The 16,452-nt window shown below is 37.6% G+C and overlaps 3 protein-coding genes across 9 annotated transcripts in view; 2 read left to right on the forward strand and 1 right to left on the reverse strand.

The window, feature by feature from the left end:
* The window catches only part of akap9 (A kinase (PRKA) anchor protein 9), a 74,434-nt gene extending 72,787 nt beyond the window's left edge, over positions 1 to 1,647 (reverse strand). For all 7 annotated transcript variants that reach the window (XM_015973622.3, XM_015973620.3, XM_054745138.2 and 4 more), the window contains exon 1: positions 1,434 to 1,647. In XM_015973622.3, the coding sequence (XP_015829108.3) occupies positions 1,434 to 1,481 (48 nt within the window). In that variant the 5' untranslated portion in view covers positions 1,482 to 1,647. The remainder of the gene's footprint in view (positions 1 to 1,433) is intronic.
* Positions 1,648 to 8,000: 6,353 nt separating this feature from the next.
* Positions 8,001 to 10,183, forward strand: LOC107394617 (transcription termination factor 1, mitochondrial). Its single transcript, XM_015973618.3, has 2 exons — positions 8,001 to 8,083; positions 8,606 to 10,183. The coding sequence occupies exon 2, from the start codon at positions 8,626 to 8,628 to the stop codon at positions 9,769 to 9,771; it is 1,146 nt and encodes a 381-aa protein (XP_015829104.3). The 5' UTR covers positions 8,001 to 8,083; positions 8,606 to 8,625; the 3' UTR covers positions 9,772 to 10,183.
* A 257-nt stretch (positions 10,184 to 10,440) lies between these two features.
* On the forward strand, positions 10,441 to 16,188 carry dus3l (dihydrouridine synthase 3-like (S. cerevisiae)). The gene is made up of 16 exons (XM_015973615.3): positions 10,441 to 10,658; positions 11,038 to 11,122; positions 11,335 to 11,605; positions 11,686 to 12,034; positions 12,342 to 12,415; positions 12,496 to 12,591; positions 12,684 to 12,725; positions 12,835 to 12,987; positions 13,058 to 13,174; positions 14,119 to 14,184; positions 14,321 to 14,431; positions 14,636 to 14,732; positions 14,856 to 14,931; positions 15,393 to 15,581; positions 15,686 to 15,814; positions 15,896 to 16,188. The coding sequence occupies exons 2-16, from the start codon at positions 11,046 to 11,048 to the stop codon at positions 15,966 to 15,968; spliced, it is 1,920 nt and encodes a 639-aa protein (XP_015829101.1). The 5' UTR covers positions 10,441 to 10,658; positions 11,038 to 11,045; the 3' UTR covers positions 15,969 to 16,188.
* The last annotated feature ends 264 nt before the right edge of the window (positions 16,189 to 16,452 follow it).

Raw genomic sequence — 16,452 nt, forward strand, 5'->3', positions numbered from 1 at the left:
TCTGGTGAGATTCAGAATGCTCTTGCCTGGTGCTGAACAACAGATGACTGACAGCTCACTCTTCATCATTCATTTCACTCAAAGCAATCCTCCCATCGTCTTTGCTACTGATTGTAAGAGAAAGGCACAAACGTTGCACTGAAAATGTCATTTTGTACCCACTAAGTATCACTCAAATCAAGTGTTGCAACATCATTTTGATTAGTTTAAAAAAAGACCGCCCTCATCATATTCTTCTTTCATTCAAGCTAAACCTTCAAGGCCTCATAATTATTATAAACTATTATCAAAGTAATATTGCCCTGGATTTATTTATTTATTTATTTTGCTGCATGTGAGGACATGGTGGCATAACACGGTGCCAGAAAAGCAGCAGCCATACCAGCCTGAAGCAATGAGGAGCCTTTATACTTCCAAAAATAACAGCTGAGGAGATGGTCTTTTATATGATCTGAAACTGGGCTAAGAAAACCTCTGAAGAGCATTCCCTGCAGCATCAGAATGGAAACCCTTGTTTTTTTCCCGTCTAAAATAATAATAATAATAATAATGCATTTATTTGAACTTATATATCGCTTTTCTAGACACCCAAAGACGCGTAAGTCTATAGTATAATAGTAGATCATTCAATCATTATCTGAAATAGTCATTCCTCAGTAGGATCGTAGGGGCATCTAACAGATAATTCAACATCTAAATTCTCAAAATACAAGAGCAACAATTTTGTAATCTTATAGGTTGAGATATGCTATGCAAGCTGTGATCACAAGGCTGTGACACACTTTTTGACTCAGCCACATCTTGAAAACCACATTTTATTTATTTGTGTAATAAAGATGCATCAAATTATACAGCTGACATGAAATGTATCTGTCCTATTGACCTGAGGAACTCCAGATTTAGTCACCGACATAAGATGTTAAACAGTTCATTCTTTTTGTATAAACGAGTTGCAGTCCCTTAAGAAAATGTGCGTTACTCTGACATGTTTGTCCGTAATCCTTGCTGTTAAGGTCAAGGTAACGTCAAGAATGTGATGCGGTGCCTCTTTTCCTGCTAGTGAGGATATGCCCTGTAAATCCAGTTACACCAGCCTGTCAGAGTCGCTTTAGGCGGCGCTTATAAGCCCTAAATAACGATGCGACGGCTCGAGCTGTGGCTGTTTAACCTAGCATCGCCTGCCTACACGCCAGGCAGAGGAAAGCACATATGAGAAATGTTTATAATGCAGCATGACAAAGAAACCATGGTTAGCAGTAGCATTGCTAGCCCCCCTCCTCAGCTGTCAAAGCAGGGCGCATGACAGCTGAGAGGGGTGAATGAAGGGGAGGGGGGTTAAAAACAGCTGACAGACATAATAAACGCAGGAAACAAGCTCTCGACAGCTAACTGTTACAAGTTTAGAGCAGAAGTGGTAATGTTTAAAATCATACCTTAGCTTTGCCGGCCTCGAGCTTCTTTTGCCTCTCCTCGTCTTCCATTTCCGCTGTCTCTGTGGCAGAAACAAGGGGGACAGAACGTCATACGAAACGTCTGCGACAAAAGTCTCAGAGCTGAAGACTGAAGCGTGTCTCGTTCGGCTTGGCTCGAAATCACTGCCTATCTTGATTGTAGTCCGCCGCCATGTTTTCCACGTAAACATGAGACCCAACTGTGATGACGTAGTGTATGTGCACACGAAGCCGCGCCCACCTGGCATTTCATTGGTGTCGGCTTCACTTGCTGCCGGAAATGTCACCTTTTTCCACTTCCATAGCACAAACCTGTGAGTTACGTTTATAAAAATAAAAAGATCAAAATAATAATAATAATAACAACAACAATGGCCACATTATTTTAGACCTTTGAACCCACCTAGTTTAGATTCTACAAAAAAATATTTTTATAACAAATTTGAGCTATTAACTTTTTTTATTGTTTTATCTAATGTTTAAATTAATCTATTTTAAAAAGGAGAATGTCTATCAGATATTTTTTTATTTAATTTCTTAAAGTGTGTATATATTCAATATTTTAAATATTTTAAGCATTTCTGCAAATGTTTTTTTTTTGTTTGTTTTGTTTGCTCTTTAATCTTACTTACTCTATTTTTTACTCTCCTTTTTGTAAATGTAATTGCTGCAGTGATACCAACATTTTCCACTAAGGAACAATAAAGTGGTTATTCTAATCTATTCTATTCTATTCTATTCTACTCTATTAACATCAAATGGTACATCCTCAGCTCTGTAAATGTTTGTTCTTTCTGAAAACATTTGTTCTTTCTGTCATCATCTCTGCAATCACAATTTCCACATCTTTTTCTACCCATTTATCATCTTGGTTCCTTTCATCTTCACTGCAACCAGCATCACTGTTCGCTGATTAAGACGATAACTTGGCCACCCTCTCGAGGCTTTCCAGCTCGCTTTGCGTTGCAGTTGTGGAAATACCCTTTCCTCAGACTTAAGACTGGGAAACAAATATATAACTGTGCATGGAAAAATCACTCAAGGCATCGACATACAGGCAGTTTGGTAACAATATCATAAACAGATTTGAAAGCTAATTTAATACATTTTCCTGTAATATCTGAAGTCTGAATGATTTTTAATCTGCCCAGTTTCTATGGTAATGGGAAGAGAGGTTGCCAGAGCTGTCCCAGTTGAGTTTTCATTGCAATTCTAAGCTTTTTCATTTTAAAGATGTTTCCTGCTCATAAAGACCTGCCATAGGCCAACAAAGACCCGAAGGCCTGTGCAGAGCAGCTCTGTGGGATTCTGCAGAACCTCTTCAACCTCAGCCTGGCCCAGGAGAAGGTTCCAGTCCTGTGGAAGACATCCTGCCTTGTTCCAATTCCAAAGAAAACTCGCCCATCAGTCAATGACGACTACAGACCGGTTGCCCTGACATCCCACATCATGAATGTCCTGGAGAGACTCCTGTTGGTCCACCTGAATAAGCAAACTAGAACATGTCAGGACCCGCTGCAGTTTGCTTATCGCCATGGAGTTGGAGTTGAAGATGCCATCATCCAGCTGCTTCAACCAACCCACTGTCATCTGGACAAAGCAGGCAGCACTGTGAGGGTCATGTTCTTTGACTTCTCCAGTGCATTTAACACAATTCAGCCTGATGTACTTTGCCAGAAACTCCAGAAGACACAGGTGGGGGCCTCAACTATCGCCTGGATTAAAGACTACCTGATAAACAGACCACAGTTTGAGAGACTGAAGAACTGCACATCAAACCAGGCGATCAGTAACATTGGAGCACCACAGGGGACTGTACTCTCACCATTCCTTTTCACCCTGTACACCTCAGACTTCCAGTACAAATCAGAGACCTGTCATCTACAGAAATACTCAGATGACTCAGCCGTTGTCGGGTGTATCAGAGATGGACAGGAAGCTGAGTACAGAGAGCTGGTGGAGCGCTTTGTGGCATGGTGTGGAAACAATCATCTGACCTTGAACGTGAACAAAACAAAGGAGAAGATTTTAGACTTCAGAAGAAACAGGGTGGAGTCAAACACTGTTTCCATCATGGGAGAAGAAGTGGAGATGGTTGAGGAATACAAATACCTTGGAGTTCACCTGGACAACAGACTGGACTGGATAAAGAACAGCGACGCCGTTTACAAGAAGGGACACAGCAGACTGCACTTCTTTAGGACGCTTAAGTCCTTCAATGTCTGTAGCAAGATGCTGCACATCTTCTACAAGTCTGTTGTTGAGAGTGTAATCTCTTCAGCCATCGTCTGTTGGGGTAGTAGCATCAGAAGCAGGGACCTGAAAAGGCTCAACAGCTTAATAACAAAGGCTGGTGCTGTTCTGGGGACGACTGTGGAACCACTGGAGGAGATAATGCAAAGGAGGATTCTCCAGAGAATCAAGAAAATGATGGACAACCCTGAGCATTCTCTTCACAAGACTGTCCGACAACGGAAGAGTGTCTTCAGTCAGAGGCTTCTTCAGTTTCGCTGCAACACTGACCGCTACTAGAGATCCTTGCTGCCAACAGCCATTGTAATATACAATAACTCTTTGACGACTTGATTATTATTATTATTCTGAGCTACTACAGCAATCAATTTCCCTCTGGGACTAATAAAGTATTTTTGAATTGAACTGAATTGAATATTGCCTCATATTTTACAGAAAGACACCTGACTGGACTTTGTTCTACGTTCTTCCCCAAAGAGGAAACATTTGAGCTCTCTCGGTTGAATATAAGAGTGCAGGTAACATGAGTAACTAGCACCGATTACTAAGACAGATGGGAGTTATAAACAAAATGATGGTCAGCAGGGGAGGTTCTAGACAACATTAGAGGGGGGTCAGGTTCAATTAGAGGGGCGCCATTGTAAGAAAACGTTACAAACATTGCCTTTAAGCATTTCAAATGTTAGTGAGTAATTAAATATAATAACAGCTGTTCAGTTACTTCTTTAGATACAACAGTTTTTCAATAAGTTTAAAAATCTAATGATTTTGCAAAAAATACTTTGATATCGTAGTTATATATCTCAGTGACAATGTCAACGTAGTTGTTTCTGCATCTCGTTTCAACTTCAGATACATTTTTTCACATGCTTTGGTTCAATATCTTGCATTAGGCTTAAATATCCCCAAAAAATCCCAAATTATTGTTTAGAATCTGCCATCAGCAAGGGGAACCCAGGGGGCACTGGCCCACCCTGGACCCCTCATAGAACCGCCCCTGATGGTCAGGATTATTTCTAACCAACTACAAATAAGACAAAGTTACTCCTACAGTGTGTTAATAAAACTACATTCATAATTTTATGAGCGATAATCTGAGACTTTGATTGCAATTAAAACTTGTGTCAGGAGACTTCCGAAAATATGGAAGTTTTTTTTTTTAATGCGGTGTTTTGTATCTTTTACATATCTAAAATTCGGAGGTGGTGGGTGCGTCTTTAAAAAGAACACATTGCCTCAGCACAATAAAGGAAATATTGCAATTTCCCATTTCTTTTTTGTATTTGATTGCTCATTCACATATTTAGTGGATTTCCACTTGGACTCATGAATGGTAAAAACTATTTAATTGAAAATGTAGTCATCAACCCACAAATGATACCAAATTCTTGCTCTTAATTTTATACACAGAAGCATGTTGAATGTCTTCTACATGTAAGTTTTCTAAAATACTGGCCCCACAAAATAAATAGCCAGAAAATATTCTATTCATCTTGTTAATTTCCTGTTTGGTAACCTACCGGGATCAGCAGCAGCAGCAGGAGAGGACTGTCTGCGTCTTTGGCTAACGGGCGCTGAACAGCTTATAGTCTGCGAGATCTTGAATTCCACCCATCGTCTTTTGGACATTTTTTAAATGGACGTGCTCCAAGCTGGAAACACCTGCTGCTTGTGCAACAGCAACTAAAATAAACCATCTGAAAGTTTCACAGTTCCTAAATTATTGATTTACTCAGGCAGTCTACCACGTCTAAAGTTACCCAAGCAATTTGCAAAGAAGATGACGACAGTTGGAACAAACAGGAATTCATGTATTTAAAACAAAAACACAAGAGCAAGCATGTTTTTTGTAAACTAAGATGTAAATGTATGTTTTAAATGCTACATTTAGAAGCATTACTGAGAGCTGGTTTGCCAAAATGAAAAATACAGTAAATTGTAATGTTCACTTTGAATTCTACGGAAACGTAGAGCTGCCACCCACGCCAAAATAAAATTAGAGTGATATTACGTTATAACATCTTAACTTTATTTGTACAACAGTATAACTTTCACATTTGTGCAACATATTATCACAATCTTACAATATACTATCGTGTATTTACAATAAAAAGTTCACATTTGTACATCATAATATCATGTTCTTGCAATGTCAATATTATATTGTACAAATGTGATATTTATATTATACAAAATAGTATACTGTAAGAACATAACGTATTGTACAAACGTGATAACACATTGTATGAGCGTGAACATTTTTTGTTAGAAAAATCAAGTTAAGATGTTATGAGGTAATATCACTCTAATTTTATTTAGTGTGGGTGGCAGCTCTACGCTTCCGTAGAATTTTATCCTACATATTAAATAACGGTATGCAGAAAAAAGGCATATATATATATATATATATATATATATATATATATATATATATATATATATATATATATATATATATATATATATATATATATGTATATACATATACACATATATATATATGTGTATATGTATGTATGTATATATATATATATATATATACATACATACATATACACATATATATATATATGTGTATATGTATGTATGTATATATATATATATATATATATATATATATATATATACATACATACATATACACACATATATATATGTGTATATGTATGTATATATATATATATATATATATATATATATATATATATATATATATATATACATATATATACATATATATATATATATATATATATATATATATATATATATACATACATACATATACACATATATATGTGTATATGTATGTATGTATATATATATATATATATATATATATATATATATATATATATATATATATATATATAATTTCTTAATGTATTTTGTTAATAGGCTTTAGGTTTCATGATATAAAAAATATCCTCACTGAATAACAAATTTAGGTGACATCTTTGGTTAATCTATTTGCTGTTTCATTTGACAAGAATCTAGAAGTGCCAAAGAATTTGAATCAAAACATCCTGAATATTTATTTTTTATAAATATGAACAAATGTGTGTGTAAACAGCACCGACCTGCCAACAAAGAACAAAGGAAGCATGTCCAAAGTGAAAGCTCATATGCATAATGAAGCTGTATATCACTGTGCTGCTAAATTATTCATCAGTGGTGGGGCTTATCAGTCAAGAGGGAATGGGTCTAATGTGAACTTCAACACGGTATATTTTCTCTCTTATCACAAACGTCAGATTAAGCTGAAATGAGAAGAAGTACACTGCTACTGAAAGCTTAGCGTCTCTCAGAAACACTAAATTTTCCACACACAAAAAAAAAACAACAAAAAAACAAATTAAATTCGTCTGGGAAATTTAGAAAATGTTTTGTAGACATTTTGAAATCAAGATTTTAATATAAATTATGAAAGCTTTCTTCCAATTTCTTTTTTTATTAAAAACAACTAAATTTGAAAAGAAAATCTTTTGCAGCAAATGCTAGTATTTAAAACTTAGTTAGGTGTAATTGCATTTTATTATGTAACAAACAGTTTAGCTTGCTGGTTGCTGTCTGTTTTTATGTTGCAAGAATCTAGCAATACAATACGTTGCGAGACTTAAAACCGGTCAATATTTGCTTGATATGTGTTTATGTGGGTATAGAATTTAAGTTTGAAAAAAGAAATCATAATATTTATTCAAACTTCATTTTCTATCTCTGACAACTCTGACAATGTTCTGTTTTCACTGAAAATATTCAAGTGTCCATTCAAACTAAAAACCTTTCAAAAAGTTTTGCATTCGTTAAATAAATGTCATCACTTTCTGAGGACTTAGTATGTGGAATATTTCCTTAAATTAAATAAATTATCATCACCTTATTAAATTAGGCAAAATAGGTTGAACATTGTGACAATTGTTATTTTCAATGTTTAGAAACCATAACTGGGAAGTGATGTAAAAAATGAGTAGAATACACAATATTTCAAACAATCAACTCAACAAAACAAATATGGCTGAGAAATGCATACCTGCTTTGTCCAACAGTAATCAATCTGTGATTGTCGTTAGCCTGTGAAAGAAAACGGAAGTACTCAAATTAAAAATCGAAGCAGATTAGAGTAAAAATAAAAACAATATATTATGATCGATCATGTGGAATAACAACGTAAAAGCGTCTCTAAACAACGCATTTGTTTCCACCTGGTGGTTAGACTATGATGCTGGTTTAACTTCCTCGTCACTAGATGGCGATAGCTTCAAAAATGTAGTTTGTTTTATTAGTTACGAATCTCGCGAGAGTTCTGCCATGATCACACTTCCGCTTTTGGGAAAGCGCTAGAAGGAGTACGTCTTAAACAAAATAAAAGTTGGATTATGGTAGGTTTGTTTAACATTTCTATTATGACATGACGACTAAAATGTTCCAGAAGTGTTAATTAAATAATAATGTGCTTCTAGTTTTCCGCTGCAAAAAACATTTTTTGATATGAAGGGTTAGTTGGTTTTTGACATGATTTGTTCCAAATATGGCGTAAAAGGTACTTTAGTTATCGAGACGCAGACTGGTTTAATTAACAAAATAACCTCACGATGAAAAAAAGCTGTTGTTAGAGTTCAGGTGTAAAAATGAATAGGAAAATGCTGCTCATCTGACACATGTGCTATGGATCTAAATTACACGTACATGTGCTTTTCTGCTACAGGGTGTAAAATTCAAAACATGTGATCACCTTTAATTTTTACTTGTAAAAGTGAGACTTAAAGATCCATTTATGAAAAAAAGTGAAAGTCATTTTTTAACAGCATCAAATGACCTTTTAAAACTTACTAGTATTTAGGAAATGATGTGCACCATTTTTCCAAATTATATGTTATATCACGCTTTTTTTCTGTGCATAGATTTGTGGCCTTCAATAAAAATGGCAGCCATTCCGAAGATGAGGGTCCTTGTCAATCTCAGCCAATCACTGCTGTTGCAGCAAAGCTTGAGGCTAGTTCCTCTGCAGCTGACGTCGACCAGCCTCTTGGGGAGGTTTTGCAGCACTTCTAACGAACCAAAGCAGTCCTCAAACCCAGTGAATACCTCTCTGCTTGATAACTTAAATCTACTGGGAGTGGATTTAAAGAGGGCCCGCCAGCGTCAGCCCGGAGTGTTTCGTAAAGCCTTCACCAACGAGAAAGGTGTTGCCCAGTTCCTGCAGGAGAAAGGGGCGAGCTCTAAAGTGATCGCCAGCATTGTGTCCCGTTATCCTCGCGTTATCACTCGTTCGATCACCCACTTGGAGCAACGCTGGCAGCTGTGGCGAAACATCTTCAACACTGATGAAGAAATTGTGAGCATCCTGAACCGCTCGCCCGAGTCTTTCTTTCGCACTAGTGACAACGAGAACTTGGAGAAGAATATAGCTTATTTGATTTCTCTGGGATTAAGCTCCAAGGACCTTCATCGGCTGCTGACCACGGCACCACGGACGTTCTCCAACAGTGTTGAGCTTAACAAGCAAATGGTGGAGTTATTAGAAGAGATCTGTTTAGAACTCGGTGGAAACAATCCAGTGCAGTTTGCTAAAAACATATTATCTAAAAACGTGTATATGCTAATCAGGAGTACCAAAAGAGTCAGAACCAACATAGACTACCTGAAAGCCTCTCTGAGGCTGAATGATTCTGACCTGCTGACTTTCCTTCAAGGTCATGGAGCAGGCATTCTGGACCTCTCCAATGAGTATATGAAGAATAATTTCAACAATATTGAAGAAAATCTGTCTTCACTTGGCTGTAAGAAAGATGACATAATACAACTGATAATCAACCACCCAGTGATACTTTACATCGGATCACAAACATTGAACTCCAAAATCGAATGCCTCCTTAAAGGAGGCATAACAATAAAACAGATTCTGGAGAAGCCTAGAGTCTTAGATTACAGCGAGCATAACTATACAGAGCGGCTGAACAAGCTTAGGGAAGTGGGATATGACTTCAAGAAATATGGTATCAGCATCTTGGCCTCTAGTCGAAAGCGATTCTACGCAAAGATGGAAAAACTTTCAGCAGGAGACTGAAAGAAGCCACTTTTACTGTGACTATGACAGTTTTTCTTGATCTTGAGTTTAGAATATTTACATTTCGAGGTCTAGGTGCCTTATTTGTTTAATAGCAAAATGGTTTTACGAATGTCATGTAAACAATGCTGCAACCTGACTTGTAGAGCTGAAGTTGTTATATCTTACAGCTTCTGGTTAAGGTATTGGTGACAGTTTAGACATGAAAATAAAGAACTGGCCAAAGATTTGTTGATTGACTGAATAACTGACTTGTTTTTCCTGATTATTAAGACAGTTAACCAAGCATGTCTACAAAGAAAATTTATATGTACATATGTAACACAAGTTTTCAGAACTGTCCCATGTAAATCTTTTTTTTGTAAATCTGAAAAATGTAATCCTGAAATAAAACACATTCATTTTTTTTAAATCTCACTTTTGTGATCACTGACGATCATATTTGCCAATACAATTTACTTCAAATAAATTTCCAAAATAAAGTTTTTACCTTTATATAGAGATGTTCATAAGCACACTATATAATATATATGATAAATATATGTAATATATCCATATTAAAATAAAAATTAAAGGCAGCGGAACCATGTTTGCTACCAAGGTCACTACAGGGAACATTAAAAAGTTGCACAAAGCTAACGCACGATGTCAGATTGTAGCTGAACAGAGTGCACGACAGGGTGTAAAATAATTTCAATTATTCGTTTAATCTGCTAAAACGAGCTGTGCCTTCTGATGAGGATTTACGTGAATGTAAATATGTGTTAAATAAAGCCGCTGGGTTGCTGCTCAAGGGGATTTACGATGTTCGCTTGTTAGCATAGTGAGCATTACTTCTAGAGCAAATGTTGCATTAGCTGCAGACTGGCACCTTCGTAAAGAATCTGGTAAGTAGGAAAGATTTTTTAACTGTAAAGCTTAACAACACAGCAATTTTGAAAGTTTTGTGTTTAAATTCAAGAGTGTTTTACGTTTAAATGTATTTTTAAGTAATGCAAATAAACTAGTGAACACTGACTAAATGTTCTGCATCATTAGGGTATTTTATGTGATTTAAATCAGGATAAATGTTGATTGAAGGTCACTTTTTTAAATTAGAAAATATAAATGTCTCCAAACCGCTGCCAGCTGAAGCCATCTGGTTCATAGCTGTTGTTTTTCTGATCCTTTCATAAATTGATTCCCCATTTAAAGTATTTTTGTTTCAGTTTCCACTTCTAATTTCGCCTCTATTAAAAACATGCACTGCATTGTTTCACTTTAAAGAGAAGAGAATGGAAGGAGTGATGGAGGAAAATACAGAAAGGGGGACCAGTGTGGCTGTAAAGGGTGAAGCTGCCATCAAACCAGAGTAAGTAATGGAGATGTAAAACAATAAATTGATTGATACATTGAAATTTTGCAAATGTCGTGTTACTGAATCTGTATTTCAAAGCTGTGTATCAAGTTTTTTATTGAGAATTTTCATGCAAAGACATTAATTTGTGTGGTGTAATTCAAACTCTGACTGCTAGGTGGCAGCAGTTTATAACTCGTTAACACTGGATCTGTCTAATTTTTCAGATTTCTTACCACAAAAGAAAAGTTTCATGACCTTATAGACTCAGAATGGCAGGGCTGTAAAGGAGAGACGACCGGTGAAAGTGACACGCCTGAAGAGGTGAAGGACACGTCTGTGGGGGAGCCTGAACCTAAAAGGGTGAAATTAGACCCCGAAGAGGAGAAGAAGGTAGAAAAAACAGATAGGAAAAGATTTCGGGGACAGAATAAGTCAAGACCCCACACAAAGCCCACCACGTATGAAGAAAAACGACTGTGTTTGTCAGTCATTCAGGTAGAGACCTCAACACTTTCTCAATATGATCCTTTTTTATTGTCGTGAACTAATTTATTTTCATAATTTCACCCATGTAGAAAAGAGAGTGCACCTTTGGAGACAAATGCACTTTTTACCATGATGTTGCCGCGTACATGGCCTCCAAGCCTGCTGACATCGGGGAACGCTGTTACCTCTATGAGACATTTGGAAAGTGTGAATATGGACTCACCTGCCGCTTTTCTAAGGAGCACACTACACCTGACTTTCAAACCACAGAGAAGGAAGACCTGGTGAAAGCTTTTGAAGGCCGAACTTTGACCAAGAACAACTTAAGCAAGGACCTGCAGTTTCGTCTGAGGAAGCGCTCGGTTGCTTTTAAAAAGTCCGAAGAGTACCTGAAAACACTTTCAAACAACAAAGATAAAAAAAGGCATCATGGAAATGGTAAGAGAACAGGAAGGAATTGATGTACCTTTGTAAAAATCCAATGAAAAATCTTTAAACTCATAAAATTGTCTTTAATTCTTAACCCTACATATTTCACTCTTGAATGGAAATCAGCTCTCTAAGGTTTAAAGGTGCAATAAGTAAGAATTTTACAGTGAAATAATCACAAAACAGTCTAATGTCGCAATTATGTGACCTTGGGAGGTTACGTTGAAACAGATTTCCTTCTCAGCCGGGGTTAGGAAATAGTCCTCGTTTACGATCTGGGGTCTGAGAATTCCACGTGTAATTTGTCATTTTTCAGCTAACCAAGCGGAAGTGTGTGCTTCTGAGGGATCTGCAGACCCAAAAGATGAAAATGTTGCTGCTGATAAACAGGTACAACCGTGTGTTCATAGTAATGCATAATTTGTCAGTGAAGCATGTCTATTAAGCTGTGTATGTGTTGCTGTTAACAGCTGAACACCGACCCAGATAACCCTCCTCCCGTCAAGACTTTAGGCCCGCTAACCGATGCAGATGTCACCAAATTGCGCCCATGTGAAAAGAAACAGGTGTGAGATGGAATAAATGACCCAAAATGATCCCTTTTTCCCTAAATGTCAATGAGTTGGTTTGATATATAGAAGTTCTTTTCTGTTTTAAGGTGGATTTTCGAGACAAGCTCTACCTTGCTCCCTTAACAACTGTAAGTAACAGAAGGTATTATTAGGCTTAAGGTTAACTGACTGAACCAGTAACGTAGTAACTTCAATTCTGATCCGTGATCGTGTGTGTGTGTGTGTGTGTCTCCTCAGTGTGGGAACCTGCCTTTTCGGCGTGTGTGTAAGCGTTTTGGAGTAGACATCACCTGTGGGGAGATGGCCATGTGCACCAATCTGCTGCAGGGGCATCAGTCAGAGTGGGCCCTCCTGAAGAGACACGAGAGTGAAGATCTGTTCGGTGTGCAGGTGAAAATCCTCTCTCGTGATCAAATCATTCAGTTCATGTGGGATCCATTTTCATGAGTCCCTTTTGCAGGTTGAAGGTTGCTTCCCCGACACCATGACGAGGTGTGCAGAGCTCATCAACACCTACGCCGATGTTGATTTTGTGGACATCAACTCTGGGTGCCCCATTGATCTTGTTTACAAAAAGGTAAACTCGTATCTTTTTTTAACGTTTTTAGGAATTGTTCTAACTTGAAGACTAGTTTATACTTTGTCTGCGGAGACACGCAGGGCTCTCTGACAGGCACGCAAGGATGGATGGATGGAGTAGAGTCCAGCTTTTTAACTAATCGTTTAACGCAACGGAGAGCACACGTCTTATTGGTCAGCTCAACAACAGCCCCGCCTTCAAATAGTAACAGCTGCTTCGCTCCCGTTGAAGTCTTTGTAGCAAAACCTTTTGTTCGTCGAGATCAAGCTGTTCCAGCTCAGTGACAGCTCGCTCTCTGTCGGCCATTGCTCCTTGTCATGTCACTGGAGCAGTAGGCAGACCCACCAGAAAAGGGTTTTTGCCCCCTGCTGTTCTGGTGGAGAAGTGTAAACTGGGCTGTACACTTATCTGTTGCCCATTGGGATGTTTTAAATATCGTATTACAGAAAGTAGTATTTTTGATTTTCCAATTAACTAATAAATAACAAATCAGAATCAGCTTTATTGCCAGCGACCCAGAGCATAGGAACTTGACTCCGCGAACACAACCTGACCAAGGTTAAACACACACACATGTAGACAAAAACAGGTACAGGCAGTCACGAGAGCAGCCATAACGGCGCTCATAAATCAAGCCATTTATGGTGTATACCAGACAGTATTTGGTACTTCTGTTGTATATATTGTGTAGTAACTAAAAAGCTTCAACTGCGCCTGGTTTTCTTTGTAGAATTATCACAGTGTTTAGGCTAAAATCAAAAGTAACCTATAGCAAAGATCTAAGAAATCCTTTTTTTTTTTCAGTTCATTTGACCAAAAGCTTTATAGTCAAAGTAATGTTTGGGTGTCCTAATTGTTCAGTGAGCTTTTGTGCAACAGGAACCATTAAACTCCTTATAAAACCCTCTGATGGGTGTTTTTTGTTTGCTTTCCTTCGTCAGGGTGGAGGTTGTGGCTTGATGACAAGAACCAGAAAATTTGAACAGATCATCAAAGGAATGAACCATGTAAGTTGGACTTATGTGATGTGAAGGCTTATTTATAGTACTGACGGGGTACTTCTGCTGCTGCTACTAATAAATGGACCACTTTAACAAACAGCTGGGTTACATGTGGGCTTGTTTGTTTGTTTCACCCCTGAAGGTCCTTGATGTGCCTTTAACAGTCAAGATCCGCACTGGTGTTCAGGAGAAGTCCAGCATAGCACACAAACTCATCCCAGAAATGAAGACTTGGGGCGTCTCTATGATCACTGTGAGTCTTTTGTTATCCCGCAGCAAAAAAACCTGATGTGACCTTTGGGTTACAGTGGTTCGTTTGCTTGATAGAGTCTCGTGATGTGGTGATGGTTCATGCATAAAATGTTTTATGGGCGCTTTTTCAGTCATGCGTGATATTTGTTTGCTCCACCAGTGTTTTTGGCTTTCACACTCCTTACATGGTGTTCTGACTTTACAGCTGCATGGCAGATCTAGGGAGCAGCGCTACACCAAGTTAGCCGACTGGGATTACATCAACACATGTGCAGAGCTGGCGAGTCCCATCCCACTGTTTGGTGCGTGGCGTTGTTGATCAACAGCTGCAGTAAAAGCAGATTTGTGATACAAAAACGAGCAAAATAAAGTGACTTATTGATGGATGAGTGTTTAAATAAGGTGACTTGTTCTTGTTGACCCAGGAAATGGAGACATTCTGTCCTATGAAGATGCCGTGAAAGCCAGAGAGACCGGCGTTTCTGGTATCATGATTGCAAGGTTGGAGCTGTTTACACGAAATGAAGATAAAAATTAAGAAACACCTTTGAATGTTTGGCATTTATATGGTTTATAGAGCTACTCTTGGCCTTTTTCTTCTGCTCTATTCAGATAACATGTTGTGTTAGAGCCAATGAAGTCAGTCGTGGCATAAAAAGCAAAAGAATAAACATTCACACACTTAACTCTGCACAAAGGATGTTGATTATTTGACAGAATTTAGAGCTAATTGGTTCTTAAGTTATTTTAAATCACTGGACATAGAATTTTTCACATAGTGTGTGTGTGTGTCTTTTATTCTTCTAATGAAAATGAATGGACATTGTGTATGACCTCAGGGCACCTTTTAAGCCTCTTGCTCTACGTTTTCTATATCTACACCTAGTTAAAAAATAATAAATTACATAGCACTGCAGTCTAAGGCTGGAACAGTTCACCAGACAGCTGTAAACTCTCTCCAGGGGCGCTCTCATCAAACCTTGGATCTTCACTGAGATAAAGGAGAACAGACATTGGGACATCTCATCCAGCGAGCGGCTGGATATCCTCAAGGATTTCACCAACTATGGCCTGGAGCACTGGGGCTCTGACACCCGAGGTGTGGAGAAAACCCGCAAATTCATGCTGGAGTGGCTCTCCTTCATGTGCAGGTCCGCAACATCATGCTAGTCTGCTTTTTCTTTCATGAACTATAACTATTGTAGTGATTTGGATGAAAAGAGGGAATAAATGTACTTTTCCCCATGACTCTTAGATATATTCCTGTGGGTCTATTGGAGCGAATGCCTCAGAAGATCAACGAAAGGCCTCCGTATTACATGGGCAGGAACTATTTGGAGTCACTGATGGCCAGTCAAAATGTTGGTGACTGGATCAGGATCAGGTGAGCAGAAAACTGTTGAAACTGAATAAATCAGTCGAATTGGTGCCTTTAATGATGATATTTTCTGTTTCATTGTTCTAGTGAAATGCTGCTCGGACCTGTGCCGAAGAATTTCATCTTTTTACCTAAACATAAAGCAAATGCCTACAAATGATTGAGTCTTTATGTGACTTCTGAGAAGAATCCAGGCTTTTTTGTTTCTTTTTTTAGTAGCAATGGAAAACAAATCCAAAGATATTTTATTTTATGAATAATGAAGACGGAACAATCTGTCAAACTGATGAGTTGCAGTTGAATTTGTTGTTTTGAACCTGAAATATATTGGCTTTACCATAAGGAAAAAATTGGTTTGTTTTTCCTCAACGTATGGAAAGGATATGGTGATTAATTTGATTTATTCAAGGACTGTAATTTTTAATGACAAAAGGCCAGAACAAAAAAAAAAGCACAAATTATTTCCATTAAAACACTTTGCATATGTGCAGCATTTAATGTTACCTTTTAGTACAAGGACAGCTAGCAAACCAGGATAATTCTAAATACAAAAATATTTTAACTCCTTTAACTTACTTTTTCTTTTTCCAGCACTTACTCTGCTCAGCTTTGAATTTATTAGCATTTAGTGTATAATGTTATTT

This window comes from Nothobranchius furzeri, chromosome 19 (genome assembly GCF_043380555.1).
Source record: "Nothobranchius furzeri strain GRZ-AD chromosome 19, NfurGRZ-RIMD1, whole genome shotgun sequence".
In the NCBI taxonomy this organism is placed as follows: domain Eukaryota; kingdom Metazoa; phylum Chordata; class Actinopteri; order Cyprinodontiformes; family Nothobranchiidae; genus Nothobranchius; species Nothobranchius furzeri.

Excerpts from the sequence above, each read along its gene's own strand:
- LOC107394617 (XM_015973618.3), top strand. The coding sequence starts at position 8,626 with ATGGCAGCCATTCCGAAGATGAGGGTCCTTGTCAATCTCAGCCAATCA.
- dus3l (XM_015973615.3), top strand. The coding sequence starts at position 11,046 with ATGGAAGGAGTGATGGAGGAAAATACAGAAAGGGGGACCAGTGTGGCT. Across the intron at positions 12,726-12,834 it reads ACCTTGCTCCCTTAACAACT|TGTGGGAACCTGCCTTTTCG; the intron begins GTAAGTAACAGA and ends GTGTCTCCTCAG. Across the intron at positions 12,988-13,057 it reads AAGATCTGTTCGGTGTGCAG|GTTGAAGGTTGCTTCCCCGA; the intron begins GTGAAAATCCTC and ends TCCCTTTTGCAG.